The sequence below is a fragment of the Meleagris gallopavo genome, chromosome 5, assembly GCF_000146605.3.
Source record: "Meleagris gallopavo isolate NT-WF06-2002-E0010 breed Aviagen turkey brand Nicholas breeding stock chromosome 5, Turkey_5.1, whole genome shotgun sequence".
Classification (NCBI taxonomy): domain Eukaryota; kingdom Metazoa; phylum Chordata; class Aves; order Galliformes; family Phasianidae; genus Meleagris; species Meleagris gallopavo.
Window position 1 is genome coordinate 17,954,629 of NC_015015.2, and position 12,091 is coordinate 17,966,719.

The 12,091-nt window shown below is 33.9% G+C and overlaps 1 protein-coding gene across 1 annotated transcript in view; it reads left to right on the forward strand.

The window, feature by feature from the left end:
• PDHX (pyruvate dehydrogenase complex component X) overlaps window positions 1-12,091 on the forward strand; it is a 36,701-nt gene that overhangs the window by 15,503 nt on the left and 9,107 nt on the right. The window contains exons 6-8 of the mRNA XM_031553378.1: window positions 3,315-3,498; window positions 4,122-4,269; window positions 9,125-9,183. Coding sequence (XP_031409238.1) covers window positions 3,315-3,498; window positions 4,122-4,269; window positions 9,125-9,183 — 391 coding nt within the window. The remainder of the gene's footprint in view (window positions 1-3,314; window positions 3,499-4,121; window positions 4,270-9,124; window positions 9,184-12,091) is intronic.

Here is a 12,091-nt window from a genome sequence, read left to right on the forward strand (position 1 = left end):
AAAAACACAAAAAAAGATTTGACTGTAAAAATATTTTTAAAATGTGGACTGATTTTTACTATTTTTAACTATTACTTTGAAATGGTGTTAATCTTTCAGCTGCCTGCAGGCTTTGTTACTATGCTTTGAAATAAAATGCTTGCAGGTTTTTGTAGAGAGCTGCTGCAGATATTCAAGGAAATACTTCTTACTTGAGATCCCTGTTAAAATACATGCTATAGTTTATAGCTGAGTGACTCAAAGTCTTCTTCCCAAGCAGACTGGTGATTGATTTTTTTGAGGAAGTGTTGCATGTTCACTTTTCACTTGTAAACACTGAGTTTCCTTATTGAACAGAACTCATCAGATTACCTGAAACAAAGAAAGACAGTGCATTATATAGGCAAGCAAAATTCATTTCTATCAGCTTTCTATCTTTAGATTCAATCCACTGTAAAATCTGCTTTTATCAGCAGTAGGTTGTTTCTCACAATAGCTTTCTGTCATAGTTTCCTCTCTTAGCAGACTGATGAATTTTTTTCGTGACAATATTTTGTGTTCTTTTCAGAAATACACTAGCAAATCGATGTGTTAACAGAAATTAACCTCTGTTAAACGTTACACCGTGTATTTTGGTCATCAGCTCAGATGCTGTATTTAGGAGAGTTATGTTAAAATTACTGATTGTCTCAGACTGCTTCTATCTTGTCTCATCCTATTTACTGGGTATGTAGAAATTTGTAAATGCAACCACTACAAGGTGTGCATGTTAGATACCAGCAATACCTGAGTTCTCTGAGGCCGTGTTCCTCTTACTGGTACCTTCTTATCTGCTCTGAATAAGTGTGACTGGGGATTTCAGAGCCACTCAGGCATTTGCGTTATCCTCTTGCAGGTAAGACGTAGGGCATTTATGTAGTACTGATTTTGCAAAGAGTTGTTTTATGGGTATGTATTGAGTGCAGATGTGTAGTGAGATCTGGGCTGCATATTGCTTGTCAGCTGCTGGTAGGTACAAATGAGTTCCTTCTATAATGTTGATGGTGTAGTAGAAGATTCTGATGTGTAATATTTCCCTCTTCCAAGAAGTCTTCCATGAATATGCCAATGTTGTGCATCTCATGTTGCCAACATTTGGATCTTCAGTGTTTATACCCTCTAGCTTGTCGATTTCACACAATTTATCTTTGGAGCACAAAATATACTGTTCACTTTGGCCATTCATTGAATTTTGGCTAATGTGATAAAGTGCAAAGTGTTAGTCTGCATGTTTCTGTAGTAGTGATTAAACTGAAGAGGTGCAGAATTTGAATACTGCTAATAATAACAGTTTGGTATAACATTCTGTTGTTTAACAGGTGTTCATTAAGCTCTGATATCTTTTCTGGATATTGGACTACTCTCTTTCATGTTTGTTACCTCTCCCTCTCATCATTCTCCATTATTGTTCTGTATTGATAGGGATTTTATAGAGTAATTAGAGAGGGATAGCGACTTTTTTTCTTTGCAGTTCTAATGAAATATCTCTTTGACATTGTGCAGAAATCTGTTTAATTTGGTATGCTCCTCCAACTCTTTTATTATTTTAATCTTGCAGCCATGACAGTCATAAAACATTGCTGTGCCTGTTTTTCGTAATCAGTTGAGTAATATTTTTTTTAAAAAATAAATAGTAAATCTCAGGCTCGCAGGAGTTTCAAAAATTGTCAAGTATAAATTTTAATCTAAAAATAAGCTCAATTTTCACAATAAAGATTCAGTTTTATGCACTAGCAGCCACCAAAATCATTAAAGCATTTTGACTTGGTTGTGATAGGAAGGACCATCTGTTTTTTATGCCATATGCATAATACATTGAAGTAATTTTAAAGCATTTCCTTCACTTTAAATATATAAAACGTTATTGAAGCTTTATTCTGTGTAATATGGGAATGATGTAATGAACAGATGGTCTCTGTTATGATTGCCAAGTTAAAACTTTTGAGTAACTCTTGGTAGCTTCCAGTTAACTAGGAAAGTTACACTACATCATGTAGTTTCTTTGTGTGTGTGTGTGTGTGTGTGTGTGTGTGTAAAATTGTAATGGTAGAGGATGATTTCCATTCTGTGAAATTTAATTTCTTCTCCCTTCATGTAGTAATTATGTTAAATCCTAAAAAAATACTTTTTAAAACAAGTTTTAACTAGTGTGTAAATTTGAGAAAGCGGGGAATAACTTTCACATTGAATTTACATCCTGACTTCAGACTTTTTTTTTTTATATTAGTTGAAGTATCTACTGGGACTAAAAGAATAAAGTAAAGCAAGTAACCAAGGAGTAAACAGATACTGTATAGAAAGTGGAGCTTTCCAGATTTTAATTCTTGACTCTGGAGTGATAAATTGTTAGGAAAAAAATACCTTTATTGTTCTGAGATTCTGTCCCTTTACAAAAATCTAATACCATATGAACGGTTAACTGTTACTCAAGTAGATTCTTGCTTAAGCAGTAATTAATGAAATTTGGAAATATTTTTGTTTGGTGTCTTTAGTTTAGAAGCCATTCTAAGGTTGTCAGTGGTCTGATTTTTAGATTTCTTTTACATTTTCTCTGCCAGTTTGTAATAAACCTTTGTGTACATAAACATTTGTGAACATTTGTGCTTTGGTGGTGATGGCTTCGTGAAGTGATAGAGGAGCACATAGGGTAAATGATACAAGATTGTGTTATCAGATCTGGAGCGTGAAGAGGTGATTGATGACTGATAAAGCTTTTTCACCAAGTCACTAGTGCAGATAAATTTTACTATCCTCACATACTAGCATCTTCATTTGCGATAGACGGTAGTGGTGAGATGAAACGTGGACTTGCGTGCTATCTCTGTGCCTGTTTATACATATTTATGTCAGAAGGTACAGATAAATGATTAATAAATGTATTACTTCATTGATTTATAAAGTGGTACTAGAAACCTTTTGCAAGTAATTACTTTATATTTAGTTGAAATGATCACCAAAATAGCAAATGAAACAAACTGGTTTTTTTGAGACTTTATAGCATGAGCACGAGTACTCTACCTTATTTACAAGAAATGTTAGTGCAATTCATAAAGTGTCTTGTACACTGACTGTTAATGGTCATGAATTTTATGCTCCTCTGACACAAACGGCTTCCGTTACTGCGTATTCAAAACCCTTTTGTTAACAGGAGTGTTAAACCTTTGATTTGAGAGCAGAAATGTAAATACACAAAGGAAGGTTGCTAATCTGTTAGAATTAGTGATGAAATAGCAACGATTTGGGAATTTTTGAAGTTGTTTCTTCTTTCTCAGTATGTCATTGTGTTTAATCACCAGGGATGCTCTTAAACTTCTGCAAGGGAAGCAGAAGGGTAAACCCAGTGAATTGAAACCTGTGGTTTCTCCGGCTACTCCTCAGCCTACTGCAGTGCCTTCTGTTTTGCCGGCAACAGCTGTGGCTTCTGCTTATCCAAGGCCAATAGTTCCACCAGTTTCTACACCAGGACAACCTGCTGCACCGGTAATGTTTCTTTTAAGTGCTCAACGTTGTAAGAGGTAAATATTGCCGCTGCTGCTTAGGTAGTGATGTGAAATTTCCAGGACTGGAGAAAGAAATCTTTCTTTCTGTCTTCACTGATATTTCAGTCAATTTTTAAAAAAAATGACTTGCTTCTATGAAGAAGGTGAGAAAACATTTGCATTAAAATATTACTGAATTTATTTGGAAGAGTATGAAGGAAGATTTGCGGTGAAAACTATCTGAAGTGACCACTCTGGGAACTTAAACAGCAGTAGCTTGCTTAGGTAATACTCTACTATTTAAATATTCAAGCAATATGTAAGATTTGGCAGATGAAGATGAGTGTTTGTATACCCTAACTGAGAATTCAAGCCTGCATGTTTGGGCATATTCTAACAGACTTCTTCAAAAAAATGAGTGGGACTAATTCTGTGCTGTTAATCCCAATTCAGTGGAATAGACTAGAGCACTCACTGATCTTAACTGTATTTACTTTGAGTAGTTGGAATGTATATCTGATCTCGAGGTGCTCAAAGTGCATCGAGGCTGGAGTTTTGTTGCAGCAGAGGGAAATGTATGTTTGTTTTCTTGATATTTAGTGTGTAGCACATGATTTCTTTCAGGGAACATTCACAGAAATACCAGCTAGCAACATCCGAAGAGTTATTGCGAAGAGATTAACAGAGTCTAAAACTACTATACCTCATGCATATGCTGCTGCTGACTGTGACATTGATGCTATTTTGAAATTAAGAAGTGAATTGGCTAAAGGTTAGTGATTTAACTGATCTACTGTAGCACGTGGTATTAATGTGTACTTGTTCACATCATCTCATGTCCAGTAAGTGTAAATTTTTCTATGGACAGAACATGATATAATCAAATAATCTTTCTTGGTGTCCTGTGCATCAGACTCAAGCTGTAATCTTATGGTATCTTGACAAGTTATCCAATTCCAATAAGATACAGGAAAATAGAGCTGTTACTTTGCTGAGTAATGCTACTTTGTAGACAGCTGCACAGAGCTATGTGTTGTCCACTCCATTTTTGTTTCATCCCATCCAGATACAGCAATACTTAGCTTCTTCCCAGTTGAAACTCAAATTATCCATGCGGGATAGCAGGGGAAGCTTCAAATTAAAATACATTTGTGAACTATCCTTCCAGGTACATTGTTATAAAGCTTTTGGTTTTGCTGGCTTGTTCACTGAATTTACTGAAAAAAACTGTAGTTGAAAATGGCATTATCCACTGTAAGGAAAGTTCTTAGCCTGTACCAGCCAACATGTGGTAAATTCCCCTTGAAGACAGAGTAATGGTATTCATGTGAGTAAGACATGGTAAATATCTTTCATTGAAACTTGCATATGTGCTTAAAACTATGTTAAGCTGATAGGTGTACAGAGATCTTTCACACAGAAAACTGGATAATTTTGAAATGCACATTGGATCAAAACCTTAATATATTTAAGTAGAAATTCCAATTTTCATAATGTTCGCACTTTTATTTATATTAAAATATTTTTACTTAAGACAAAATAATGAAGTTTTCCCTTTTTGTCTCAGTTTATATTCACCGAAATGACTTAAAAAAAATATTGTCAAAGTTTAAGATTATATTTTTTTCTTGGACTTCGTAAAAACAAGCAACAAAAAGTCCTGAATGTAAATCTTTTTCTTCTTTAGGTTTATAAACTTCTTATTCTAAAACAAAAATAAAGACTGTAATGGAATAATCAAGATCAGAGAGAAGATTGCTGAGCAGTTTTGCTTTCAGACTATGTAGTTGTTTTTGTTTTTTTAAGCAAGGTCATATCTCTGACACTGATTAGGTAAACTGGAGGGAAAAAAATAATGAATAAATTCACTGTGCTTTTTCAGTCACATCTTCTCATATCTCCTAACCTACTTGCAGAGATTTAGTTTATATATTTCAGATACATTTTTCTTCACAGAAGAGCTGAATTGAGTAGTTGAAAATGTGTGTTGCATATTTATGCCTCTGTAGTACCTTCATTCCCTCTGAAAAAAAAATGAATTATTTTAAGCTGTCCCAATCCATTCATCTGTTTTGCCACCAAAGCTGTGAAATAGTCATATGAGCTCAATTAAGGTGATGCCACAAATGTAAGAAGCAGTTTCAGAGCTGAAGGAGTACAGAGCTGAGGAGGAAGTGGTGCCTGCTTGTCTTGCATTTTGTTTTTGTCCATGGAACTCCAACTAATTCTAATCCATTGAGGAATGAAGTTTAGCTCTTCGGGAGAAGTAGCTTTCTCAGTAAATCTATTTAGGTTCCTCCAAAAATAATGCTTCTTATTTATTTTAATGAAAACTATTACATAAACCATTAGCTATGCCCCTCTGTTGCCATCTCTTGCATGTCAACAAAATGCAGCTGAATACTGTTGAGAAAATTCAACCTTTACTGCTATACTACCAACATCTGCCTCTCAAATGGTGGACCAACATAAAATAGGAAGCATTACTTTCAGAGCAGCCGTAATATTTGTTTTTAAGGTAGAACCTCATAAATTAGTCAAAATGACCATGAGATATGATTGACTTCACTGCTTAAAAATGATTCTATTGGCTCTATGTTTCTATGTTGAATATTCTTCACATGTGATATATTTTATATACTGGAAATTGGTTGATATCAGTCAATATCTGTTTTGTTAGCTGCAGCCAAACTGATTAGCCATACCTTTTAAAATTAATTTCCATTTTTACGGGAGCAAATCCCTTTTCAAATCAAATCAGGAAAATATTGATTAATTTATCTTTCAATAGCTTCAGTTTATAATGCTGGTGAAAGAATAGCTTAATTTTTACAAAACTTGAATTTTCAATATCTACAATGTTTGGAATCTATTCCAGGCACTCAGATTATATTTCTGCTGCTTTGTAAATTTAATTTTCTTGTTCATTCCGTTTTATGAAATTTAATTTTCTGCACTGCAGTAGTTCAGGCTACAGGAACAACTATTTAATTCTGTTTGACAAAGTAGATGTGTCCACATATGCTTCATAGCCTAATGTAAAAGTTGTTACTTCAGTTAAAAAAAGTGTCTGAAGGCCCTTTGTTTAGTGACTGTATGATGAGGCATAACATTATTTTTTTTAATAAGTTATTTAATGCACACTATGCAGTGAGTACTTTGCATATAAGAATGAGGGGCATGAAAATGCATACATTGCCCTGAGATGGCAAGTACTGAAAACTACTACCTTCCTGTACAGTTGTAATGTAGTCATTCAAGACAACCGTCAAGTTAATGAAAAAATTTCTGGTTTCAAATACTTATGACCAGTGACACATTGTAACTTAATAATCTCAAAGTAATTTTTTATTGTTGCAGCTTTGGGTGATGATCCACAAGTAGATATTACTTAGGCAAGTCGTACGGAAATCATTCAATTAAACAAAAAAGTTATTGCTGTTGCCATTTAGTCATCTTCATTTATTCTGATGTGTTTTCTTTCTTTGTTCCTTTGATTATTTATTTTTTTGTTTTAAGCATCACAAGAGAAGATAGTGGTGTGTTGTTTTGGTTTTGGTTTTTTTTCTGAAAAAGTTCGTATTATAATTGCCCTAGACAGAATACCTGGATCTTTGGGATCTTACTGTCTCATCTGTAAATTTTCTGAATGCCAATGTTAGCAAAATTCAAAGGGTAATTTTCTTGTCTTCATGACAAGGTTCACTAGCATTCATGGTAAATCAAGTTATATATAGCTGTGGATGTTGGGGTTGTTTTTTTTTGTTTGTTTGAATTTGATTTTTTTCGTTTTAGTCTTCTATGGAATTACTCCATAGCATCCAGGTACTTCTAGGAACTGAGGTTGTCTTTTCCAATGGGTATCGCAGTACAGAGATCTTCTGCTTTAGCATCACTGTGTAAGGCACGTAGTCATTTGCTGTTCCTGTGACTATCCTGTGAATGTATTTTCATCCACTTAGTGTCACAGAGAGCTGTAGAATGGTGATATTGGAGGCTTACTGTTGTATGGCAAGCCTACACTTAATTTTTCATTTGTGAGATCTTAAATCAAATTAAACTGATATGTTCCCATTTTCTAAATGATGAAGAGGAGCTGCTTCCCTTTCACTGGAGTTTGGAATGACTAGTTTTGAAGGCAGGATTAACCAGAGCATTTTTCTACTTGAACTTTGTTTATTTTTCAAACATTTTACTCAAATGTTAATGTAAAAAAAGTATGCAATGTTGATGTTATATCAACCTTAAGCACATAAATAGCAGTAGCAGGCCATAAGAAGTGAGATACAAAATTGTCATGGGAATGGTTACTTGCATTCATCCTTACTATGAACTTTTGATTATTTGAGCTAAAATATTATCAGATGAACTTCTTTGAATTATACTCCTTTATGACTGATTTGTCTGATATGCAGATGCATCAGTGCAAATTCCATGCTGTTATGTTAGAATTCTAGGTTTCTCCTTACACATAAATTGCTATTTGTGGCATGTATTGCTATTCAATTATGTGGTACTTGGTTAATTCCTCAAAATTAATAATCACATAAGAGAAATTCACTTAATAGTTGTCTATAAATGACTTTAACTTCACAGAAGCATTCTTAAAGGTATGTGTATTAAATGCCAAAAAACATTCTCAAAAAATAAGTAATTTTGCTTCTTGATTTTTTTTGTGTCTGGCAGCCGTCATGATGGCAGCTGAGAAATTTCACCTTATTATGAGAATTATGTATTTAATATTGTGTAGATATATCTTCATGATAATTCTATAGCAAGTATGGAATATTCTACATTGTATCTGTAAGCTTTACTTCTGTTGCCAGTCATGACTGTAGTCAGTACTTCAGTCCTAAAACCTTCACGAAAAATAATGCAGCACATATTTAGCAATCATTTCTATCCATTCTTCCAAATGTTATGGGAAGAAAGCAAATGTAGTGAATTATATGCAGTGTTTCTTAGGCTCACATACAATCCAGTCCTGTGGAGGTTATTTTGCATGTTTGTAGATAATGCTACCTTTCTTGTATGTAGTATTGTTCTTTACTTAATTAACTGGCTTACTTGCGTATTATTTTGCAGCTCAGTTTAAAATATATTGTTAACTCAATTTAAGGATTCACAGATGCTTTCACCTTCATAATTCTTATTATAAGGCCCCAGGGGTAACTGGACAATGACATACATTTAAATCATGGCTGAATAAAAGTTATCTTGCAATTATTTCAGCTTATGCGTGAAAGTACATGAAGATTAGTAACATGCAGTGTTGTTTTTGTGTATTTAGATCCTACAGTACTTTTCTACATGGAAAGTAAATACAAAATGCATAAACCACACATGGACTACTTCTCATAGGAACGAGTATAATAATAATACTCAAGTTTCCAACTGCTGTAACTTTATATCAAAAACTAGAAGGAATGTCTCTGCTGAGGAGACTTTTCATTCCTAATATTCCTTTTGTTACAAGAGGAGGAAAAGGGTTCTCACTTTTATGGTAATAAAGATGAGTTACATTCTGGCACTGTTTCTAATAAGCAAATCTACTGATTTACTGTAATCTTGTCATCACACAAGTCTGATAAACGCATCTTAAAGGCAGTGGTGTTTTTCTTTTTCAGATGACATTAAAGTATCTGTAAATGATTTTATTATCAAGGCAGCTGCAGTTACCCTCAAGGTAAGTGAATAATTGACTTTAACACATTTTATAGTGAACTGCAAAAGACACCAGTATTTTGTAAGACTATGTGGAGATAGGAATGGAATCATAGCAAAGCTTCTAATGCTTTGTCATTTAGTGTCAGTTCTTCTGAGCTATGTAGGTAGAATTCTCCACACTGTCTATACTGTGCACTGTAGAAGTGAGCTTTTTTAGTAATGGTCCCTGTAGTACAGTTATGAGCAGAAACTCTGCAGGTGATATAGCAGTTGATGCTTTGTCAGCAGGCTGAGGCAATTGGCAAGATAGTGTATTTGGTTATCTTATTTTTTTCTTAAAGTTTTAAACAAATATTTATTGAAGTCTTACACCTGTATTGTGTATTAGCTCAGATGTATTTCAATGACGTACTTGGTCACTTGTGCTTTGAATTAAATGTTCTTTAGGGAACCAATCTTTGCTTGTTTCTGTAAGTTGTCAATTGTTCCCTTTATCAATGTAAAGGTTCAACTATTGCAATACATCCTGAAGTTAAAATTCTATATTTCAATAGTACCTACTCTTTATATGCCAAGCTATATGCTTCACAGTGTTGGTAAGGTAACTTGACTGTTTTTTATGTGGAACTGGATGCATTGCCTTCCAATTTGTCAGTTATTCTGCTTAGAAGACATTCACAGTATCTCTTAGATTTCTGAAACTGAGAAGTTTCAGAAATGATTCGTTAGAAGAACTCCGATGCTTTGAAGATCTGAGTCCAGAGGGTGCCAGATCACTTGGAAAAATATGAAATTAGTCATTTTCTAAATTTATGAGAAGAAGGAATTGTTATGATTTTACTTGAATGTGGAGTGCTTGTTTTGAGTTCAGTTTACATTTAATTTCAGAATATGTCAGAGATGTCAGTCCTGACTAATCTGAAGGCCAGTATTTGTGAGGTTCAGGAGGAAACAATACTGCTGTTTGGCGACCACTCTTAGCTGGAATAGATCTGTTATAATAAGATAACTTGGTAGGAATCCACACTGGATCCTCAAGAATCCCTGCGGAATTTGCCCTTGCTATCCAGGCAATATAGTTACATGTGACAGTGGACGAACACAGGTTTTGAAGCAATGTGGTGTTGCTGTGGACTTGTTTTCCATACCTTCCTGTTCACACAGTGATCACGCATTCTAGCCATATGGTGAATGAAGAGGTAAACTCTCTTATATCATTGCATCATTTGAGCAACAGCTTCTAAAACTTACGTGTGAGGTTTCTGCTTAGTTGTATTACTTCACAATAAGATAAAAACATAGAAAGGGTGAGAACCATGTTCCTCATTTGACAGGACTGTTTTAACTATTTAAAACCTGAAGGAGGAAATTAAGCTAAGGAGCTACTCCCATGGACATATGCTAATTCTGTTTCAGTTCTCATAACGCTGTAAAAGATTGTTTCAGCACGGTGATGGAACAGATAGTATATCAAAATAAGATTTCTCTAGTAATTTTGCATTGCTATTCACTTTACATTGTTGTGCTATATTAAATGCTGATACTTGGTATGAATATGTGTCCTAGTCACTGAGGACAAAGGAAGCAGAGGCTTTTACAGTTCCACAAAAACTATTACTTTCCATGTTAACTTGTTGTAGGGTTATCATTTTATCTTTTCTGATTTCAATAACGTTTCCTTTTGTAGCCTTACACACTGTTGGCTTTCAGTTAGGGATAATATTTCTAATGTTCACATTTCCACATGGAGGTTCATTTTGATTATTTACTTTTCTTCTTTTTTTACAGCAAAAATCTTACATAGGAATGTATCTGAAATAGTAAATCTAAGATAGTAATGTAGCTTTGAGTAACTATGATTAAAAGAAATTCAAAATTCAACTCAAGTTGGTAATAGATTTACATTACCTGTATGTGAAGAGCAGCATACATGTTATTAAAAATCTACATATGGAAAGACATCTGCTTTGATTCATGTAAAATGATAAGGCCATATTACTTATGTATTGATTAGATAATCTAATTTCCTATGTAATGCATCTAGACATTTTCTTGCTGGAAGTTGAAATAATGAAATAGGACTTTTTTTCTTCCAGGAAACTGTCTTAATTTTAAAAAATATAAATCCTAATATTTACACCACAACCCTTGTCGACCAGTTTTAAGGTTGTTTTATTTATTTAACAATTCACTTGCTCTTCATTTGTAATCTTCTAATTCCAACATTTACTTAGGTGTAATTTAGATTTTATTTTATTTTATTGAGCTTTGCACTTGATTTTTTTTTTCTTCCCTTTTTTCTATTAAAGAAATTGTGACATGACGTGTTAATTAGCATCTCAATGAATTGAGCTTATCTGTGTGCCTCTCTTGCTTTTTCTCCTGCAATATGATGTCAATTTTCAGTTTCCTAATTTCATTAAGGTCACTTAATACAAATCTTTGTGAAAGTAGTATCTGCACAGTATCTCTGACCATTTACTTGAGACTTCACCTATGTGTCTTGTTCTGTTGTTTGCTTTTTATTTTTTTTTCAATGAGTTGACTTGTCTTTAAATGGTAAACTCAAAAACCTCATTAAACTTATCAGTAAATGTTATTTGAATCTTCATTCTGAGTCTGCATAGAAAGACTTTCAAAGCACATTGGGAGAACTTCATCCCAGTAACACTGAGTATACATGCAGCATACTCTGTAGCTTCCATTGTTAAGAGTCAGACTTGAGATAAGGCTGGAAAATAATACATGAGTACAGAACAATATGAGTTTTTTGCACTTTTCAAGTTAATGTCCTGTGATTTATTTAGGGGGAGAAATAACACTGCTTTGTAGTCTGTGTGCTGAGTGTTTAGAAGGTGGTATCAGTGACTTCTGAAGGAATCTGGAGGTTTTTGTTAATTTGTTAGTTTTCCAGTAGTACCACAAAA